Source organism: Rhinolophus ferrumequinum, chromosome 8 (genome assembly GCF_004115265.2).
Source record: "Rhinolophus ferrumequinum isolate MPI-CBG mRhiFer1 chromosome 8, mRhiFer1_v1.p, whole genome shotgun sequence".
NCBI classification, from domain to species: domain Eukaryota; kingdom Metazoa; phylum Chordata; class Mammalia; order Chiroptera; family Rhinolophidae; genus Rhinolophus; species Rhinolophus ferrumequinum.
This window is the reverse complement of record NC_046291.1, coordinates 26,763,941-26,786,015: the sequence shown is the minus strand read 5'-3', so window position 1 is coordinate 26,786,015 and position 22,075 is coordinate 26,763,941. Positions and strand designations below refer to the sequence as shown.

Sequence of the window (22,075 nt, the reverse complement as noted above, 5' to 3'; positions counted from 1 at the left end):
AAACCAATATGGGGTGTGAACCAAAGTATATCTAGTTATCAAAGATATAGTTAGAAATTTTGCTTCTAAACAGGAGAGGAGGAATACATTCTGCTAAAAAGCATGCCAATTAAGAAGGGAAAATTGAAAAAGATCTCCAAATATCACAAATTAAAAATAAAATATGTAGTATGTTTTTACAACTTTTCTGAAGCATTTGAAAACATGAAACTATGTAGACATGTTTATGATTCTATTTACACATTCATTTTTACATTGCCTTATAAGCAGATGACATACGAAAGGAATTTTTTCATTTAACAGAATATGAGAAGCAGTTTCAGGCATAGACAAGCTGAGGAGTGCTTAAGTTTTATTATTTTGTGGCATCAAAGAACATCTTTCTAGTATGAAGAGAACTGGCTAAAGGTTTTACTCTTTTGGGGAATATCCATAATGTTATAACCCTACACAAGGTCGTGTGTGTGTGTGTGTGTGTGTGTGTGTGTGTGTGTGTGTATCTGTCTGTCTTTGTGAGATTGATAGATTCATAGACAGAAAATATGCATATAGTTTTAATATGCCCAGTACTATAATATACTTCTTAGTCCCCTCTGGAGCATTTAATAACCTTTCCTTGACGGATTGGAAAAGTAGCAGTTTTCAAGTCTAAATCAATTACTGCACAGCATCAGTTTACATACTGTATAAAAGGATACCCATGAAGAGAACTGGGCATTTGGAGAAAGAGGGAGGTAATGGAAAGAAGAGAGAAATGGCAGTGTGTGTGGGTGCGAGAGTGGAACCCTGTGGGGAAGCCAACATTCCCTCTTCCTTCCACACTTCCAGCCCTGAAATGGGGCTGAAGGCCTGTGCCCGCAGGTAAGTGGAAATAGATTTATTACTTTTATTCAATGAATACAGCTGGTTGGCTCACATAGTTAGGGTAACATGCTAGTAAACTTGATACTATATAAACTACACCCCTTTATGGACCATTGATACATTAAAAAAATCAGTTCATACCTACAGTGCTCCAAGTAGTGTAACAGATGATAAGGACTCAGAGATTAGTGTTCTTAAAAGCAGGAAAAGGGGTCTTGTCATCAAGCAATTTGCAATTCTTAGATGTAGCCCAAAACTGTACCTGCAACCCTAAGTGAACATCTAAAACGTGTTCTCTTGGACAAAGGCCTTCAAGCTAAGGGAACAAGTAAACCCCTATTTTCAGGGAGAAAACCTGAGAGGACACTGGAGCCCATATAAAAGGTGGCATGTTCCATCCCATACATAGTGTATTGAGAGCATTTCTTTGCACTCTTTCCTCATAGCCTCCAGCCTAATCCTCACCTGCTGGAGCCTTCCTTGAAGGATCAATCCAACCCCCTTAGCCTTTCATCAAAGTCCTGAATCTGCTCTATTTAACAGTCCTAGGTACCGTTCAGACAGGAAGTATGCTAGAGGCCGGCCTTCTGGAGGGGCCCTTAACTGAGATCTTTATTGAGTCCCACCTACTTCCTGTGCATTTTATGATCTAGCAAACATGGTTCTTTCTAACAGGCAGTACTCATTTGGATAAACTGTTGCTAACCTTTACCATCTTGTATTTGCTTTCTTTTTCCCTTTTTCATTTTTCACATTATTTTTATAATTTTTTATTTTTCATTTTTTTTAGCCAGGCCTTAATTATTTGGCTTCCCTAGGTCAACAGACCACATAAGTAATAAGACCTCACAGGTACATGCTGGATAAGCATGGCGCTCCAACCAGCTGAGCCACCGGGCCGGCCCCATTTTTCACATTTCTCATGTGAAAGGGTCACTTCAGTTGAATAGTTCCCAAATTCAGTGAATTGGTGAATACTAATATTTTTGATCACCTGAGGATTTAACAATCTATTTTACATCCCTGGATCTTTTTCCTCAGGATGCAGCATCATGCCTTTGAATCTGAAGTTAAATTACAGTTATATGAAATTTTTCTACTTACAGGACTAGGATAGATACTTTCTGCTGTGATTCACTTTTGACTTTTTAATTATTTTTGGCCTGAACTCTTCAATAATTCAGCAAACATTAATTGAGGAGCTAGGCACTTAGGGGGAATAGCAAGATGAATAAAACACAACCTAGGTCCTACCCTCAAAAAGTTCATGATTAAGAGAGGAGAGAGAACAATACACAACTAATTATAATAAAGTTTAAACTGTGATAAAAACTGTAATGGGATATAAAAATGCGGCGTGATCTCAGCGAAGGCAGTCATGAATAAATAGTGTTATAGCTGGGACAATAGAGCAGACCTTCTTTATCTTCCGGTATTTCTAGACACTTGCAATGAAATCATTAAAATCAATTATAAAGTACAACTTAACTTGGCAGCAAATTGAAAGAGACTTTTAAAAATTTTGATTCTTAATCCCATCAATAATATATGATATTTTTGTTACTAACTAGAGAGGAATTTAAGACTCAGGAAAATTTTTCATTTGAAATCTAAGGGATTTTCAAAGCAATAAGGGTGTTTTCTGTTATAGTTTCTTTCTCTAAAGCTGACAGAGGAGACAGTTGAAAAGTTTAGGGCAAAACTTTCTGGGAAAGCAGTAATTAGCTGAGTCAGGCAGATAACTTCAGTTTCCAGTTGGCTGGTGAAAGTTTTGCCAAAATATTTCTGTTGATTTTTTTTGTATATGGGTCTATGAGCTACGTGTATATGATAATATAGCACCATATTAAAAAAAGGTAGCGCAAATTCGACTTTTGTTACACTTTCAAAAAACTGAAAAAAGTAAGGTAACAAAAGGCTATTTTTCTCCCCTTTTGTCCCATAGATTGGCACCGGCATGACAGACCCAGGCTGCCTAAAAATTCACTTACCCTTTAAATTTTTGTAAGTTAGTAATTATAACCAAAACTTCATTAATCCAAACTCAACTACCAGATTCTTTTATAGTTCTTTTGAACAATTCACTCATAGGAGGTAAAAACGGGAGGGAGAATCAGGAGAAAATAAGTCACCCTCCCCAGTACCAGGCACAAAGTAGGCACTAGGCAAGTGTGCGTTAAATGGATCAAGTGCGCTTACAGCTAATATTTAGTCACTCCATCGTGACTCTAAAATACCTCAGGTGTTACAGGATGAATATTAGAGCTGAGAAGGATGGCCCTCAAGTGATGCCTTTCCTCGATCTTCTAAAAAAAAAATTCCATTCGGCATGTCCAGTTAGGGCAATTTAAAGGATTAGTATGTTTTAGAAAGATTTGCAGTCAACAGATTCAAACCAGAAGCATTTGCTGCTTTGCTGTCAATCAATCTGAAAATTTAATTAACCACGACACCCCCACCCCCTGAGCCTTTGGCCAATCCAGGTTATACAGCATTTATTCAAAGTATCTGCTCTGTCTGGGGGTCCCAGTAGAACTGGGAAGGAAGCAGGGAACTGTGTACATGCTTTTCAAACACTACTCGTATCTGTGTGTGAAGATTACCTAAGGATCTGTTCTCTCTGCTACTTCCCCCTCACTATATCAGACATGGAGGATGATTATTATTATTATTATTATTATTATTATTATTATTATTATTGCTAACAATCATTATTTATGTGCCAACTGCACTCTTCTAATAGCTTTAGTTGTAGGATTAAGTCATTTAGCCTTCTGCTTTGAGGTAGGTACTATTATATTTCTCATTTTACAGGTAACAGAAGTTAAATAATTTGCCCATGGTCACAAAATTAGAACGTGACAGAGCTCGGTTCCAGACCCAGGCTGTCTGGCTCCTTGTAGCATCCCGCTTCTGCACTTCTGAAATAGCAGCGAGTTAGCACATCCACCAGCAGCTGCTGGCCTACTTGGAAACAGGCCTTGCTTCAGGGGTGCCGTGCGGGGGAGGAGGCCGCTCCTGTGAAGATCTTAAAGCAGAAATATAAATGTAAATTTCACTCATTAAAACCATAATTAATTTATTGAAAGTGAATTGTTATTATTTCAGGGACAAATGCATATTGGAATATGCTGATTATTTTAATGAACCAAGAGCCTCTTCTGGGATACTTCCACTGTGTATTTGCAGGCAGGTCACTGTAGACTTTCTAAGAAAGGGCCTAGAAAGATCGCTGCTTATTTTCAAGTTTTGCTTTATTAAAAATGCGAAAGAAAATGTGTACTCTGTAATGTATTTTGGGGAGATGATCAGATACCTTTGTTTAGGAAAGGCCTGACGTCATCCGTTTCACATCCACAGTTCTCCCTCTGGAGTGTCGTCTCTTGTGTTACAGATGTCAGCTGCCAGGACCAGTTTGTGTAGGTGTTGTACCCACAGCAATGTCTCCAGTGTAATTGTTATGTTTGACGTTTAGATCCATTCGTGTAGGTTTCTTCTTCTATGTTCCACAGTAAACGTATTTTTGTTTTTAATCTCTTCATGACACACATGAAAGCTTCCAGAATTTGCCTTTCTTTTTAGGTGCTATAGGGTGTGAGGTTGGTTTCATTGCTTGTGTTTCTACATTGCAGAAAAGATTAATATTGACACATCATCCTAGGCTCTGAAAGAAAATAGACCATGCCTATACTTTTTTTTTTTTTTTTTTTTTTACCAATTCTGTTCATTTATAATCGGTGTTAGTTTCCTACTGCTCTGTAACAAATTATCACAAACTTTGTGGCTTAAAACAACACAAATTTATTCTCTTACAGTTCTGGAGGCCACAATTCAGAAATCAATTTCATAGGAATAAAGTCAAGGTGTAAGCCAGGCTGATTCTTTCTGCAGGCTCTAGTGAAGAATCCATTTCCTTGCCTTTTATTTTGGCTGCCTGCATTCCTGGCTCATGGCTCCTTCCTCTGTCTTCAGCGTACATCTCGCTAATCTTTGCTTGCATTGTCACATGGCCTTCTCTCTCAGACACTGCTTCCCTCTGCTTCCATCATCACACTGTAGAGTGCTGACCATGTGCCAAGCACGGTGCTACATATTGTGGTTATATCAATAGACAGGCCAACAAGTTTTTGGTCTTGGGAAGTTTACATCCTTACCAACAGATGAAAAAGATAAAATCGGGTAGTGGTAGAACTATAAAAAAAATAAAATAGAATAATAGAGTAGGCAGATGGGACTGGGAAGGGTGTCTGAGATGCTGAGACTCAAATCACAGTGATGTGCCAGCCATCAGAAGCCCTGGGGGCAGAGGGTTTCAGGCAGAAAGAACAGCAATTGCTCATCAAGCCTGAAGCAGATGAAGCACCATGGTTGGAGTTTGAAAACTAAGGTAGAGAGTGGCTGGCATAAGCCAAAGTCATGGAGGATTTGTGTCGAATGTTATAGCCTCATACATCATGGTAAGGCGATTTGGATTTTATCTAAGTGTCAAAGGAAGACTCGGAAGTGTTTTAAACAGAGAAGCAGTTAGACTTTTATTCTTTAAGAGTCATCCAGAAAAAAAAAAGAAAAAAGAGATCCTGTAGACTGCTATCTAGAGAATGGATTTTCCCTGCAGGGAGATATCTAGCCACACCCTTCCTCCTTTAAAATGTCTGTTCTTTACTGCTATCAGATGGAACCTGAATAAGATCTATCTCAGGTAGTAAGACAGGAAGTTAAGGATGTTTCCTTACATCTTAAAACTCAGACCATTGCAGCACCCTGCTACCCACAATTTTAAAAAGAAAATGCCATTTGCCCTTATTTCCAACACTTTACAATCACTTTGGCCATTTATGGTTCCAATAAGAGGTAAACCAAACCTCTTTTCAAATGTTAAGAGATATTATATACTAATTAAGGGCAAAGCCTAGAGCAAAGGGCCACTAGGTAGACTAAGGAATAGAGAGCCAGTGGAATAATGGAATGCCGTGGTCAGACCTGAGAATGACTACTCAAAGGAGTATGTCGGACATAATGTCTGATGGTCTTTGTGGAGGGACAAATGAAGCTAGATCAGACGTTAGATGCCCATGTGCAAATACCTATTGCCTCTCATAGCAAATCAAAAATCCTCACTCTAATTCTTAGGACCATTTGCATATAGCATATGCTCCTTTCAAAAGCCTCCCTCAAACTACACCCAGGTTGTCACCCATGGTTGTGGCTGAACATTTCTCCTCAGCATCCACTGAGGCAAGAATGGTGTCATTCCTCACAGTTGTCTTCTTAACTAATTGCCCAACAACTCATTGGCTGAATCCCCGTAGACACAATAGGCACCACCTGGATTAGCTTGTTGGAATTTCTCTGATGGCTACATGGTGGTGATCATCTAAGGTGGTTGTTGGCTTTTTCCCACGTTACATCCTCAGCATGTTTGTGGAAAAGGGCCAGATGACATGGATGCTCCTGGTGCCAGTTCCTCTTAGAGCTAGATTCCCTATTAAGGAGACCCTGTCACAACCCTTTTGGAATTAGGAGGGGACCTTAGTTTGCAGACATGATGGACAAGCTTGTGGTTCTTCCACCTGTCACTCCCATGTTTCTTGTCCTTTAATCTAGCCGAGCACAGTTTGGGGTACATAGTAAACATTCAATAAATGTCGGAACCAAAGAAACCAAATTGACTGACAGGTTCCATTTTTTTATCATGTGTTTGGACTTGTGGAAATATTCTATATGGTTTCTCTAGGACAAAGTCATATCTTAAAAAGGCAAAAATGACCATCCTAATAAGCATTGCAGAAAATACAGTTGTTTAATAAAAGATTTTTGCTGAGCTGTTTAAAGTCTCATATGAATAGGATGGGGTGGGGGGGGAGAACTGTACTTTCTGCTTCTTTTAAAACTTCATCATGCAGGGAACACGACGTGTCAGGATAAAAGTGTCCCTCATTTGTTGGCTGGATGGAGATGTTAAGTATAAAGTGTGTTTATCCTTGTCTCAGATACAGACATGTTTCCATACCTAACATAGATTATCCAGGAAGTATGAATTTCAGCAGTACTTCTAGAACTCTTCATAAACCCAAAGTGGTTTCAAAGAAGATTCTGTGTGACGGTGGCCTTGAGACCTCTGGCATTTATGGCTAAGAAAACAAAGGAAATAAAGTCCCCTATGCTGTGTAGACGTCCATGTTTCCCATGCATCAGCACATTTTTATGTGAATAAGCTTTTAGAGACAAAGATCAAGGACATGTCCTGGAGAGCACTGGCCAGGTGTGAAATTCCAGGTGACAAAATGGAAGGAAAAGAAGAGCTTGAAGGGAAAGCACAGGAAATGTAGCCAGTTTCCTTTTATTCTCTGTATTCTTCCTGTTTCCTCCACCAGGAAGTTTATGTAGATGTACAGTACCTCAAACAGTCAGCATTAGGGAGTTATCCTCATTTTTTTCCATATGGTGGCAACCACCACTATGTCAAAAGCCAGTCATTTATTTTTGCAGATATCACCAGAGACAGTTCCTAGGATTAAAAAGTTCTGTATTCCAGATAATTGTAATATAGGAAACATACTTTCCACAGTGTTACATATAAATAGTGGAAACATATAAACTGAGGGAAACATAAACAATAAATAAGGCTATTTCTTGCTACGTACAAATGTCATAACGATAAGTATAAAGAATAAGAATAAAGCGCATCAGTAACTTATGAACTTTATCCAACCAGCAGAGCCATCTCAAGTTCAGGTTCTTACAGCTGTTTCTTCAGTGTTAGTCTGGCCGACAACCTGGGGTATCTTTTAATGTCTTCACTGCCTAATGACACCATTTGTAGGGGCACTGTCTGGGATTGCTATAAGGGAACCGTGCATTATCAGAGCAGATAGTTAGCACTCTGTCATTTGTTTCCCTCACCCTCTCTTTGGGGTTAATTTCCCAATGAAAGCTAAAGATGTTTACTAAGCATTTCTGAGAAATTTGTCCACATTATGAGAGTACAAATTACAGGAACTCAGTACATTAGCAATGGAGGAAGTTTAATGGGTCTGGGAAAGGTATAAATTTAGGGAAAATGTAAACTGCAGTAATAAGAGAGGCTTTGCTGAATGGTAATTCTCTTGAAATGGTAGTGTTTAGTAGCAGTGGGAAAATACTGGAGAATCTGGCTATTTGACATCGTACAAAAACGCAACTAATAGGTAGGAATTGAAAATGTCATGATTTTAGAATATGAAATATACACAGGTGCAAGTGAGTAAAAACCATTTGATATGAGAAATTCAGTAGGTTCTGGAGCATGTGGGATATGGAAATCTTTTCTGTGGTCATCAAACCTACGCAAAGAGCCAGTTAACCTGCCAGGGATCTCTGGAATTAGAACGTCCTGAGACCCTACCTGACTCTCCTAGGCTTTCCAGACTTCATTGTCTTGACAGGCTTTAATGAGCATCAGCATGCATGCCCTTTGCCCGATGACATTTAGCAAACTATGGGTACAAGGTCATGCACAATATTCATATTCGTGTACAGTATCCACAAGGCATAGCATTATGTGATTCTGCAAATCATGAAGCACTCAACATGTTGTATGTGTGTATGGAAAGAGACGAAACATGAAGAAGGGCAGCCAGATAGCTCAGTCGGTTGGAGCATGGGCTCTGAGCGGCAGGGTTGCCGGTACAATTCCCACGTGGGCCAGTGGTCTGCACCCTCCACAACTAGATGGAAGACAACCAGCTGCCGCTGAGCTTCCAGAGGGGCAGCCGGATACCTCGGTTGGTTGGAGCGCGAGCTCTCAGCTGCCGGGTTGCCGGTTCGGTTCCCACATGGGATGGTGGGCTGCTCCCCCTGCAACTAGGATTGAAAATGGTGACTGCACTTGAAGGTGGGCTGTGCCCTGCATGGCTAGATTGAAGGACAACAACTTGGAGCTGATGGGCCCTGGAAAAACATACTGTTTCCCCCCAAAGAATGAAGAAAAAGTCTATGTAAAAGATTCAATTAACAGCATTAAAGAATTTGCATGTCAGTATCATAGAATATAAAATTTACAGAAAATATATCTATTTATTACAAGAGAAGTGATAAATTATCCCATCAATCTAGTTCCCTTACCACGTCAGGTCTCATTTAGGCTGACAAGAAAAATGCACAGGGCAGAAGGAGATCATCTAGAAAATGTTATAGACACCCAGGCCAGGAATGAGAAAATGGTGAAAAATATTAATACAGTTAAAATAGCTTTGTTCAAAACATGAAACATTGATCACAAAAATTGCAATTCTGCATTGGTTGGTCAGGATAATAATAATAAAGCAGCTGTGATTGTTCTTGGACAGGTATATTGCAGCTTTGAAATGGCATTCATAAGGAAAAGCTGAAGAAACTGGCCTGTTCACTGGAACAAAGGATAATTGTAGTGACCTAATTGCAGTTTCTATTATAAAAGCAGAAATGATAGCAGGACAAATTATCTTCACTGTGAAAAAAGAAAGCTTTACAGCAGGTAGTTTGTAATCTCTTTTAATGATACTACTTTTTTTATACCATACATCTCCCCTGAAAAACGTTTTCTGACCTCAACTACGATCACCACTCCAGGTAGCAAATCTCTTCTTCTACTATCTATTCATCTCTGTCTGTGTTGTTTGGGCTCACACAGTAGCAACAAAGAGAATTCCAGTGGCTACATTTTCCTAACACTAGTCAAGTCAATCAGAACTATACTGTTGACACATTCTGCGTGAGACAAATCAATCAAGAAGTAGTATGCAAAAGTAACAACATTTTATAAAGTGTTTGAGGGTAAAGTACAAAGTATGAAATACTAATCAATAATTTTAAGTGAAATCCTAAAAAGCTAATGACACACACAAAAAATATATGCAACTTATATCACAGATAAAGTGCTAATATCACAACTACACAAAGGTCTTTGAAAAACGGAGGGGAAAAATGACAATCTGATAGAAGAATCATCAAATGATATGGCCAGCTCACAGAAGAGGAAATGAAAATGGCCCTTAAACATATGAAAAGATACTCAGTATCACATAATAAGAGACAGGCTAATTAAAACTTCACTGAAACATCACTTCTCACCTATGTTTATCAAATATCTCAGGGTGCGACAACATATTCTGTTGGTGAAACTGTACAGAAATAGGCATCCTCCTACATTGAAGGCGGTAATGCAAAAGAGAACAATTATGGAAGGAAATTTGTTATAATCTAGGAATATTATATGTGAGTTTCTCTTTGACCCAGCAACCCTATTTCTATGAATTCTTCTGAAAGCTGCATTGGCAAAAATATGGACTGAATTTTGCATAAGATTTGTCATGAAGGCATTATTTGTAATAGTAGAAGATTGGAAATACCCAAATGTCCAATAATATGTGACTCAATGGATAAACAGAAGCATGTTCACACAGTAGACTACTATGAAACTTAAAAAAAAAAAATGAGAAACCTTTCTGTTCATTAAATGGAGTCTTCTTCTGGATAGTGCTATGTGAAAAAGCAAAGTATGTGGGAAGTGTACAGTATTCTACCTTTCGTGTGAGAAAGAAGCAATATAAATATATAACCATGTTTGCTTTCATTTGAAAAATAAACAAGTATAGTTATATGGCTTAGGATAGTGAAGACTGATGAAAGCAATATACCCGTAAGTTGTATTTAGTTGAATTTGGAAATATAAATGTTTTAAATACTTAACAAGCGAAATTAAATCCAAAGGCAAAAAGCAATCCCTAAATATTGAAAACAAACCAAAACGAATAACCTAACTAAATCAAATTGGTTGCATAGCAACTCAGGAAAAGTGACATTAGAAAAGTGACATTACTACAAGTGACATTAGAACACAGCATTTTGACTCTACATATATAGTGAGATATAGTCTAACAACAACAACAACAACAAAAATAGAGTTATAAATACCTTAAATTTCGTTCAGTAGTCTGTTAGCAATATTGGTATTATTTTGAAACTATAATGTAATATCATATAGAATACAAATAATGTCATTGGTATCAAGATTTTTCATTTAAAGAAAATAAACAAATGTGAAGTTTTTAAAAGTAAAGTCAAAATTCTGTAATGTTATATTTGAATCAAAGATATCAGTATAGACTTGTGATTTTTTTCAAAAAAGACATATATATCCCAGTCCTGTCCATAGGAAAGGTGTAGACACAATGACAGAACGCAATGGCAGTGAGCTCTTCTAGAGCCCAGCTTGTGTTCTCTAGGTGTAATTTCCATTAAAAAGAAAGAATTCCTTGGAGAAATGGCTGCTTTCAGGATAAGGACGCAAGGTACTCAACAGGAAGCTGGGACAGCTTATTTGTCAGATAGCAAGAAAACTATCAGTGACAACTGGGTCAATCAAAAGAACAAAAGAACAAAGGAATACATTAGTCCACATTGACTAAATCTTGGACAAGTTGGGCAACAAAAAGGGAAAGGATGCAATTGATTGAAAATTCTAAATATGTGTTTTTTAAAAACCTAAGTTCACAATGATATTCACAACCTCCACCTCCCTCAGAAAAGTAGCTAACAACTCATTGGTCACCATTGTAAATATCTCGGGAACTAACTCCTTACTCTGAAAATCAGCAATTAAAACATTAATTGTGTCTTCCCTATACTATGTATAATTCAGGATAACCAAAATACCCAAAATTTTAAGGAAAAGAATTTAGGGTTTTTTTTGGTTTTTGTTTTTTACAGAAGAATCCCAACTAATAAATGTAAAAGGAATAATGACATTTTAAAATTATTGTTTAGCAATCCCTAATGAAATAATTAATTCAGGTAAAAATCATTGATGACAGAAATGATTCAGCGAACAATTGATAGAGGACCTTTGCAATAGACATATCAGTTTGTTGCCTTTGCATCACTAAAGTAAGATAACCTGAGATTGTATGCCTCTTTTTTTCCCCCCTGGTTTTATTTTATTTTATTTTTGATGTGACATAATTTAAAACACATACACTATTTTTACGATATTTGTATGTTTCCTAGGGTTGCTGTAACAAATTACCACAAACTTGGTAGCTTACACCAGAAATTTATTCTCTCCTAGCTCTCTCACAGACCAGAAGTCTGAAATCAAACTTGTTTCCTTCAAGGCTCTGAGGGAGAATCTATTCCGTATCTGTCTCCTAGTTTCCAGTGGCTGCCAGCAATCCTTGATATTTCTTGGCATTTAGACGTATGTTCCAATCTCTGCCTCCATTTTCACATCGTCTTCTGATTCTTTATATCTTTTCCTCTTTATAAGGAGGACACTTTTATTTGGACAATCTAGCATGATCTCATCTCAAGATCTTTAACTTAATTACATCTACATAAACTCTTTATTCAAATAAGGTCACATCAACAGGCTCCAGGTGGGCATATCTTTTGGGCGAACAACATTCAACCCACTACAGTACTCTTCCCCCATCAAAAAAGTTGAACCTGAGTCTAACTAAGCCTCTAGCTGCACTGATACAGTAGCCACTGGTCACGTGGAACTATTTAAATATAAATTAATTAAAATTTAAAATCTGTAACTTAGTCACACTAGCCACATTTCCAGTGTTCAGTAGCCACATGTGGCTACTATTAATGTATCAAACAGCCCATATACAGAACATTTCCATCAGTGCAGAAAGACCTGTTGGGCAGTGCTACTCTAGAATTACCTTCCATAAACAGGAAATATGGGGATAGAGGAAGAAATTACATCAAATCCAGCATGTGGGACCACCTACAGGACAATCTGCCTGGTTTCTGCAACAATCCAACAGCATGGAAAAATTAAAATGCAAAAGGAAAATGAGGACAGTCCTATATAGGAAATGAGACTGAAAAGACAGACACAAACTTAATGTGTGGGTAGTTTTTGGAGCCTGATCCAAATGAATGCACTGGGGAAGAGAATGTTTTTTAGGCACCTGTGGAAATTTGTTTATAAATTAGGTATTAGTTGACATTAAAGAACATTGTTAATTTTTAAGTGTGATAAATGCATTGTTGGAATATACTAAAATGTGTACATTTTTTGACATGCCTTCTGAAGTATATAGGGGATCAATGAGTAGGATTTGCTTTCAAAATACTTGGCAAAAAAATTTTAAAAGGAAAAGTAGATGAACAGTGTGGCAATATCTTTACTGAATACTGAACAAGGTGATAGTTATATGCGGGGTCATTGTACTATTATATCTAGGGTATCTGAAAGCTTTCATTATGTAAATTTTCTCATCCGTGGTAAGTAGAGATTTCAACACCTTGTGAGAATTGAGTTATATGACATGGGAAAATGCATCACAAACAGTTTAAGTGTCTGTTCTTCCTGCTGGATAGATGAAATACTAGTAGTTAGACTGGGCTCTTGTGTATAGTATTACCTCCCTAATTTGGAGTGATGGGAGGACAGTCCTAATTATAGTTATATGGGGGAGGGTCGTAGGATTTTTTTAAAATTTAGTTTTATTTTTAGCTCTTGGATCCAACTACTGCTTACCACTTCCACTGCTACACCTTCATCGAAGCCACCAATATCTCTCACCTGGATTCTTGTAATAGCCACCTAACGGGTCTCCATGGCTCTTTGGTACTCCCATAGCATTCTTAATATAGCGGTCAAAGAGCTCTCTTTAACATGTAAGTCAAGTCATATCACTCCATTGCTTGAAACCTCCCTCTGGCTTCCTACCTCACTGAGGGTAAAAGCCAAAATCTTTAGCAGGACCTTAGGGCGTTGCATGATCTAAGACCCCATTTTCATTCTGTCCCTCTGTTTCCTCCCTCCCTCACACTGGCTTCCTTGCTGTTTGGGGCACTTGCCTGCCTCAGGGCCTTTGTACTTGCTGTCTCTTCTGCCTGAAGTACTCTTTCCTAGTTATCTGTACAGTTTCACCCTCCTCTTCTTCGAGCCTTTAATGTAATGTTCTCAGTGGTGCCTTTTCTTTCCTCATATTTAAAAGTGTGTCCTTCCCACCCCATCCCCCAACCCTCCTACCACCTTTCCCAGCTTCATTTTCCACGGTAGCCCTTTACTGCCATTTAATGCTATTTTTCATTTTATTTCATTATTCTGTTGTCTGTTTCTGCCTCCCCTAAGGAGAATATGAATTCTACAAGAGCAAGGATTTGTATGCACTGCTGGAATCTCCAGCATCAAAAACAAAACTAAAAGCTGTAGATGCTCAATAAATATTTGTTGAACAATAACTGCAGAAACTTGTAATTGACTTAAAACAAGTTGTCTTGTCTTTAGAGGAAGTGTTTATGGATCAATAAGACTGACATGTATATATTGAAATCAATATCTGGTTTGTAAATTAGTATGTTGGAAGTGTTTAAATTGCTTGAAAAGGGGTGTGTTTCCTTAAACAGTTTAAATATTTTTCCTAGCAGTTACACTCATTCTGATAATTTGTTATGGCAATTATTTTTAGATAATGTATTTAAAAGGAAAAAAATTACATATCAGTAAATTTAGAATTAATGTTTTCCAACTTTATTCTTATTTTTCAAAAGTGTTTTGGCTATTTTTTTTTCTCTTTGACTTTCTAAATAAATTTTAAAATCACTTTGTTAATTTTTGGAAAATAAACCTGCTAGAAGTTTAATTAGGATGACAATTTAGATGAATTGACATCTTAACAATAATGACTTTTTTGATCCATGAATAAGGTATGATTCTCCATTTATTAGATCTTATTTAATTTCTCTTAGCAGTATTTTATTGCTTTTAGTGTAGATGACTTAGACGTCTTTTGTTAAATGTATCCTTGAGTTTGCAGTATTCTTTAATCCTATTTTAAATGGTATGGTTTTCTTGATTTTATTGTCTGATGGTTCACTACTAGTATGTAGTGAAGTACAATTGACATTTTTATTTTAAACTTCTATCCTTCAACATTAACAATAAAATCTATAATTCCAGAAAACTTCCCAGATAGAAAAAATATACTTAGAAGTACATATTGAAAGAGTTATCAGCCCATAATAACTTTTCTAGTAAGATTAGTGGACTTTAAAGAAAAGAATTTGACCAGATAAACAGAAAGAACAAGTTATTTATAAGTAATTTATAAGAGAAATAAAATTATTAGCCAACTTTTCAATGAGCCCCACTTTGTCGTAAGAAAATGGAGTCACGTATGTAAAATACACAAGGAGAAAAGGTGAGCTGTTGTGAGTTAAAACTGATGGACAGAGATATGATGGAAATGCACTTTGAGGAAGATTATTCTGGTAACCTTTTAAGGTATAGATTAAAGTGGAATGTCACATCGTAACGTATATAAATATCAAATCACTATGTTATGCACCTGAAAAGAATACAATATTGTATGTCAGCTATACTTTATTAAAATATTAATTAGCTAGTTAATTAATTAAAAAGTGAGATGTGATGACGTACCAAAACATCTCAGGAAAATCTAGGCCAGCATAGTCTAATAGAACTTTCTGCAATGATGGAATTAGTTTTTATCAACATTATCCAATGCATTCATCACTAGCTCATGTGGTGACTGAGCACTTGCAATGTGCTCGGTTTGTGAAACCAAAAAACTGAGTTAAATTTTTTAATTAATTTCAATTTAAAAGTATGTAGCACTATATGGTTAATGACCACCATATTGGACAATGGAGATATAGGCAATATAAAGCCTGAACAGCAGACTGTGGCTAAAGAAATGGAATTAAAAGAGGATATCCAAAAGATGTAATGGGGAAAAAAAAGAAAGAAACAATGTTTTCATAGGGGAAAAGAGAACAAGGAGATTTAAAGAATTCAAAGGCATTGTGCTTGGGAAACTGGGGAAACTGCTGGTACCATCCAATAAAAAGTGTATCTTCTCTGGGGCTATTTAAAAAAATAGATATTTTAACATGGATGGACCTGGAGGATATTATGCTAAGTGAAATAAGTCAGACTGAGAAAGACAAATACCATATGATCTCACTTATATGTGGAATCTAAAGAACAGAATAAACAAACAAAACAAAAATACCTAGACTCATAGATACAGATAAACAAACTGATGGTTGCTAGATGGAAGAGGGTTGAGGGGCTGGTTGAGAAAAGTGAAGGGATTAGGAAGTTGGTAGTCACAGAACAGTCATGGGGATGTAAAATACAGTATGGGGAATATAGGCAATAATGTAAAAACTATGTATGGTGTCAGATGGCTACTAGATTTCTCAGGGGGATCGTGGCATAAATTATATAAATGCCTAAAAAAATAGAAAAAAAATTAAAAATAGATATTTTAACAGGTTGAGTTCCCAGTGGTAAGGAGACCCCCAAGTGGAAATGACTATAAACATTTAGAATTCTCACACTGAACTGGGGCAGAAGGAGGTCAGAGAGAAAAAAAAAACAACCTTTTTTTGTTTGTTTGTTTTTGTTGTTTTGACATTTCACTCTTGAAAGAGTTTCTTCTGCCTCCATCCACCCCTTTTCAGAGGTTGCTTTGTCCTCCCCCTCACAGCGAGACCCTAATATATGGCATAATAATGATGGTTCAGAGAAATTACTATTTCACCTACTGAGTGATTAATATGAAATTAATTACTGAAACACTCAGTGGTGTGGAGAGGATCAAGGAGAAATAAGGTTTTGTTTTAGGAAGAAAAAAATGCAAAACAAATACTGCTTTGCATACATGGGGTACTTTTCGTCCAAGAATCTCTACATACTCAGCAAGCTTAAGTAATGAGAAAACCTCAAAGAAAGGGAAGTAATGAAATAAGGAACACAGATACTAGTGTTCTATTTCTGTGATTTGTAAAAACCAAGCTTGGTGTTTTCCTCTTTTCATTGATGCACAAGGATAGCTCCGTGTGGCAGCCATTAGATGTTCATCTTTCTGCTGAATGATTTTTCTTGAAGGTCTCCCACTCAAGAGGGATAGTAACCGCACCCTAACTTTATTGATGGCCTGTGCTCTATTTGCAATGGAAATCCATCGCTACCGTCATAGCGCAGCAAGCATCCTCTGATACCCAGTCTGCTGTCCCCATAAAGATTGTTTTGTTGCAGTGGAGCAGATTACTTCTTTATCAAAAACTATTCAAAATAAACATCCATGAATCTAGGACTAACATGCATTGAAAAGAGGATAGGCAGGGCCTCTTAATGGCTACCCTACAGTGTAATCTTCTTTCATCTTCATTCAAAATCCCTTGAAGATTCAATCTCCTCTTTGCAAAAATATGAATTATTCTAATGACTTATATGTGGTGTAGGGTACATGATTTGACCTAGTCAAAAGAGACATGCAATAATGTATCCTGGCATTTATTTTCATCTATTGTGACTTGAGGATTGATGCTGGGTTTTTGTTTTATACCTTCTTCATCTTTTTTTTTCCTCCTCCCTCCTCTGCACTTAAAAAAAAAAAAAAAAGCCTTTCTGCCAAAAGAGAAAATACCTTGAAAGATCATGGCTCTTAAGATTTTTACAAAGAGTTTGATGTTCTGTAATATAAAACTAGCTGCCTTGTGCAAAAACAGCTGTTTTTGTTTGAAGAGACGAAGATACTGAGAGAGTTCAGTTTTGTTTTTTCCCCACTCATCTAGGCCTTCGATATATGTCTCTAGGCATATACAGATCTTTCCTTTCTAGCCCACAGCCCTCTCGTATTCTCTTAGCCCAGGACTTCAGATTTGTCCCCATCCTTTCTTAAGAGTCTTTCTTTCACCATCAAGCCAACATTCTCTTCCTTTTCTCATCCTGTACACAATGCACCTTGTTTGCCTGGTGATGTAAGGTTACATTCTTTCCTCATTAGTGCTGAACACCTGAAGCACCGTCAGATCACCATTGTCCAGTAAGGTACCACAGTGACCTTTCCATTTTAACACGTAACTGGGAATTTAGGAGAGCCGATCTAACACTTTCCAGATTAAATGTCAAATTCTTAAAATTCAGATGAATTTGGAATCCACCTAAGTATATTTTTCTGCTCCCATTCCAGTAGTCTCTACAGTACACTGATTAGCAGTAACATTTTGTAATATCACTTAAGGCTTTAGCAGCGTGGAGTTCTGCCAGTAATGGTGTTTAATTCACTTATGGGTGCCAATTCATCTCTGTCAGGAGCCTATTAATTTCTTCACAATTTTATTCTGTCCCTGGTCCCTATATAATGAGATACAATGATCCTCATTTATGTAACCAAAAAACTTAGAGTCTCTTATAAATTACAACCGATCCCACTGCTTTTAGTGACAAGAAAGCCTCTGCATTTCTTTTTCAAATTTAAATTAATTTGTGCAAGCTCTTTTCTTTGGAAGAAAGCACTGGAACTCTAGAGCACCATATAGTAAAATCAAAGACAAAATATAAGATTCTGATGGGCTCTTTAACATGCAGGCTTCCCAGGCAGGCTTCCATAATATCGCACCAACGATACACTGTTCCCACAAGCACGTCTCTCTTATAGGGAAGGAATGGTGATGAAAATCAGCACCTGAGTCTGCAATCAGCCCAGTCGTCAGTGGGCAAGACGTTAAAATACCTATTGCATTGCTATAAAAGCAAAGAGCCGGTAAAACTCATCCAATTTACACATTAAATGGGTTGTTTATTGTAAATTATATTTCAGTAAAGTTGTTTTTTAAAGTGGAAAAAAAAAGGAAACAAAGTAAAGACCCTATAATAAAGAAAGGCCAGAGATATAAAATTAATCCCATGGAATATGCTGTTGGCATTTCAGCATGGTGTGATCTTGAGTAAACACCCAGGAAAGTAACAACTAAGTGACTAATTAGGAACAATTAACATGGATTCAGAAGAGTAAGTATATCATTGTATTAGCATGTAAACTCACATCTATCTCTGTCATTGTTCATTTTTCAGGATTGGAGCAAAACATCAGGAACTAAGGGAAAAGCAGTTAAGAGGTCTTGTCGATTATGCGACTGGTACGATTGGCTCACTGCATGACATGGACGATGACGAAATGGACCCCAATTACGCCAGAGTGAACCACTTCCGGGAACCATGTGCATCAGCAAATGTCTATAGGTCTCCATCTCCCCCTCGGGCTGGACCACTGGGTTTTCCTCGAGATGGCCGTCCACTGTCTCCAGAGAGAGACCTCTTAGAGGGTCTGTATGCCAAGGTCAACAAGCCCTACCATCCACCAGTGCCAGTTGACAGGTAATATAACTTATTGAAAAATGAATGTAGTTTTAATTCAGTACATTTCAAATCATCTCTACTGCTGAAGCAGATAAAAATATATCCTTCAATGTGTTAAAATGGAAATGACACAGTACCCTTGACAAGTTTTATGCTTTGACCTACCTGTAAGGTATGAGCTATCAAAAATAAAATAATAGCCAGTTATAAGGTGGCATGAATGAGTAGTAGAAGTTGAGTTCATGGTACAACAGGGAGCAATTTTTGAAGGAATGTTGTGAAAGAGAACTAATGGTGAAAACTTTGAAGGGATATTGTCCTTTCTCCTAAAAGCCCTACTGTGAAAGTCTTATTTAAGAAGATGGCGTGACGTTTGGAGGTGAGGAGTCAGAGGATAGAATGATGATTTCTAAGTGGGCATAATTGAAGTGGGATTATAGATAGCTGCAGAGGTACAGAGGACTTTGAAAAGTAAGACTGGGATTTTATACTCAAGGAAAATTGTGATCCTGTACAGATATTCATGGATGATCTGTGGTAGAAAAGGAGATAATCTGCACAATAGGAGTTTGATGAAGTAGAAAAAAGATAAGAGGTGACAAAGCCAAGGAACTTTAGGTGTAGCTGCTAAGGAAAAAGATGATAGGACCATCTGTCAGTACAACTGAAATAGGTAGGAACAAGATGACTCCGACCCCACACCCTGCCAAAGGTAAAATGCCTCACCTCTTGAAAGGCTGATACAAGAGAGTGTTAGTCAATATACATTGTTAGGGGACCCTTGGAATGACACAGGCAAGGAATGAGTTGACTGACCTTGATTTAATCTGGCTATAGCTTGAAGTCTGGAGGAAGAAGGTGAGGGAAGAAGGGTGGCAGGCACAAAGAGCTCTCATTCTAGATGGAAAGAAAGACTTGTTTTCCAGATTCCTTTTGGTCCTGACAACCACCAAGTTCCTATTAGTAACCAGCTTTTGTGTGATAGCATGATATATTGCATATGTTTACCGTTTACATTTCCCCAGCTGGGTGATATTATGCACTTTCAATTAGGTTGGGGAAAGGAAGGGAAATCATGGCATTTTTATGCAGACTGTAAAGTGTAGCTTCACAAGACTGATTACCTTTCAGAGCCTTTCCAATAACCAAGAGGGAAGGAAGGAGCAATTTTTAATCCTTACTGTCAAGCTTCCAGGTTGATAGTATTAAAGAAAGATGGTCAAGTTTTTCTTTGGGATAAAATGAAAGTATAAATTTCTATGACTGTGTGAGACAGCCGTAATTACTAAATTCTTAATTCAAACAAGTGATTAAGAGTTGGCCCTTTTCTTCCAAGCCTTTATATAGGGTTGAATTTTTATAACGTAAATGATAATACCAAGCATGAGTCTCTTCTGGCTCAGACCCTAGCAAATCTTACTTTCTCTAAACCAGATAGGTCTTCATAGCAATCCCCTTTGCATGTGCCCGCTGTTAGAATCCAGTGTGGAACTGTTTCTAGGAACTTCCAAAGCCAATATTTCTCAATTCTAATTCCAAGAAAATAAATATGAAGCATTCTATTAAAAAAATGTTCACTGGTCAAATACGCCATGGAGGATTCTGGGTTAATCCACACTGAACAGTTTTCCTTACCGTGGTTTTCTTATCCCCAGGATGCTAATATGCACTGTGCATCTCTAAGAGGAACACACAACAATCAGCACTTATCACTCCCCAAAGTTTTGTCACCTAACGCTTATTTTCTTTCCAGATCTTATGGTCATTCTCTGGAACACTAGGAGACGCTATCCGGAAGCTAATTTTCACCCATGTAGATTTAACCAGGAAAGAAATTTCTTAGGATAATCTTAACTGGAGCCACTATGGAATGATATCAGGAAAAAAATATGTAGTTTACAGCCCAGCACAGACATGTGTATAAGCAATAGTCTTTCCTTTGGCTCTGACCTCTTTGTATTAATAAGTGATCTAAAGCTCTTCCAGTGGAGTTTTAGACAGGTGTCATACTTTTGGATAACAGATCAAAGTGTGACTCTTTATACTCAGAATTATATTTATTTTGCTTTTATCTTTGATCATATTTAAAGATTGTTCTGCTCTTTGTTTTCTAAGTCTTACAGCCAGCAGTTTTTGTCTGGACCCATGATGAGCATTCAGTAATGTTATCTATTATAACCATCATGGTTGTTACGATTACTCTCCTTCATCAGTGAAATTCTGAACTTTCCTGATATGCCTGGGACCAGTGAGTCTAAGAAGAGAATTGCTGTCAGAGTGTCCCTAACATATATAACATATATAGCAATGTGTTATAGGACACCGTGAGTTCTAAACTTACTACTATATGTACAACTATATGTACAATTAGATGCATGTCATTCATTTTTGTCATCTGTTCAGTCTCTCTTTCAGTGTGTTCTAGTTAAGCTCTAGGGATGATACAAAGATGATTAGGAGATGGTCCCAGTCCAGAGGAAATCATGTTCTAGTTAGAAGAGGGCCAACTCATGTGGAAATAGATCATCGCAATATACTGTAAATAGAAGAAAAAGAAGCTTTGCATTTCTAACTCTGCTGTTCAGAAAAGGTCTTCAAAAGGAAACAATATTTGAACTGGCTCTGGAAGGATTAGCAAGAACTGACCAGAGCCAATAGGAAAATTGTTTTCCTTATGGAGTGATTAGCATGTACAAGGGTGAAGTGGCCTGAAAGAGCATTACATATTAAGGAAGCTCGGAAGCATCTAAAACATAGTGTGGATGGGAAAGAAAGTGATAGGAAATGAGGCTGGAAAGCAGGTTAGAGCCAGATTGTGAACGAATAGGTTCTGTCTTATTTTCACATGTATTGATTTGTAGTAGCTGTCCAGAAACCTATGTTAAGAAGGGTTCTGACTGTTATATGATCCAGCAACTTCACTTCTGGGTATTTATCTGCAGAACACAAAAATACTAATTTGAAAAGACCTATGCACTCCTATTTTCATTGCAGCATGAAAATGTGATATATATAGATATTATATATAGATATGTATATATATAGAATGGCATCCAG

The 22,075-nt window shown here is 37.3% G+C and overlaps 1 protein-coding gene across 1 annotated transcript in view; it reads left to right on the top strand.

The window, feature by feature from the left end:
- The window catches only part of PARD3B (par-3 family cell polarity regulator beta), a 939,210-nt gene that overhangs the window by 773,765 nt on the left and 143,370 nt on the right, over positions 1–22,075 (top strand). Inside the window, exon 20 of the mRNA XM_033112382.1 lies at positions 18,734–19,036. Coding sequence (XP_032968273.1) covers positions 18,734–19,036 — 303 coding nt within the window. The remainder of the gene's footprint in view (positions 1–18,733; positions 19,037–22,075) is intronic.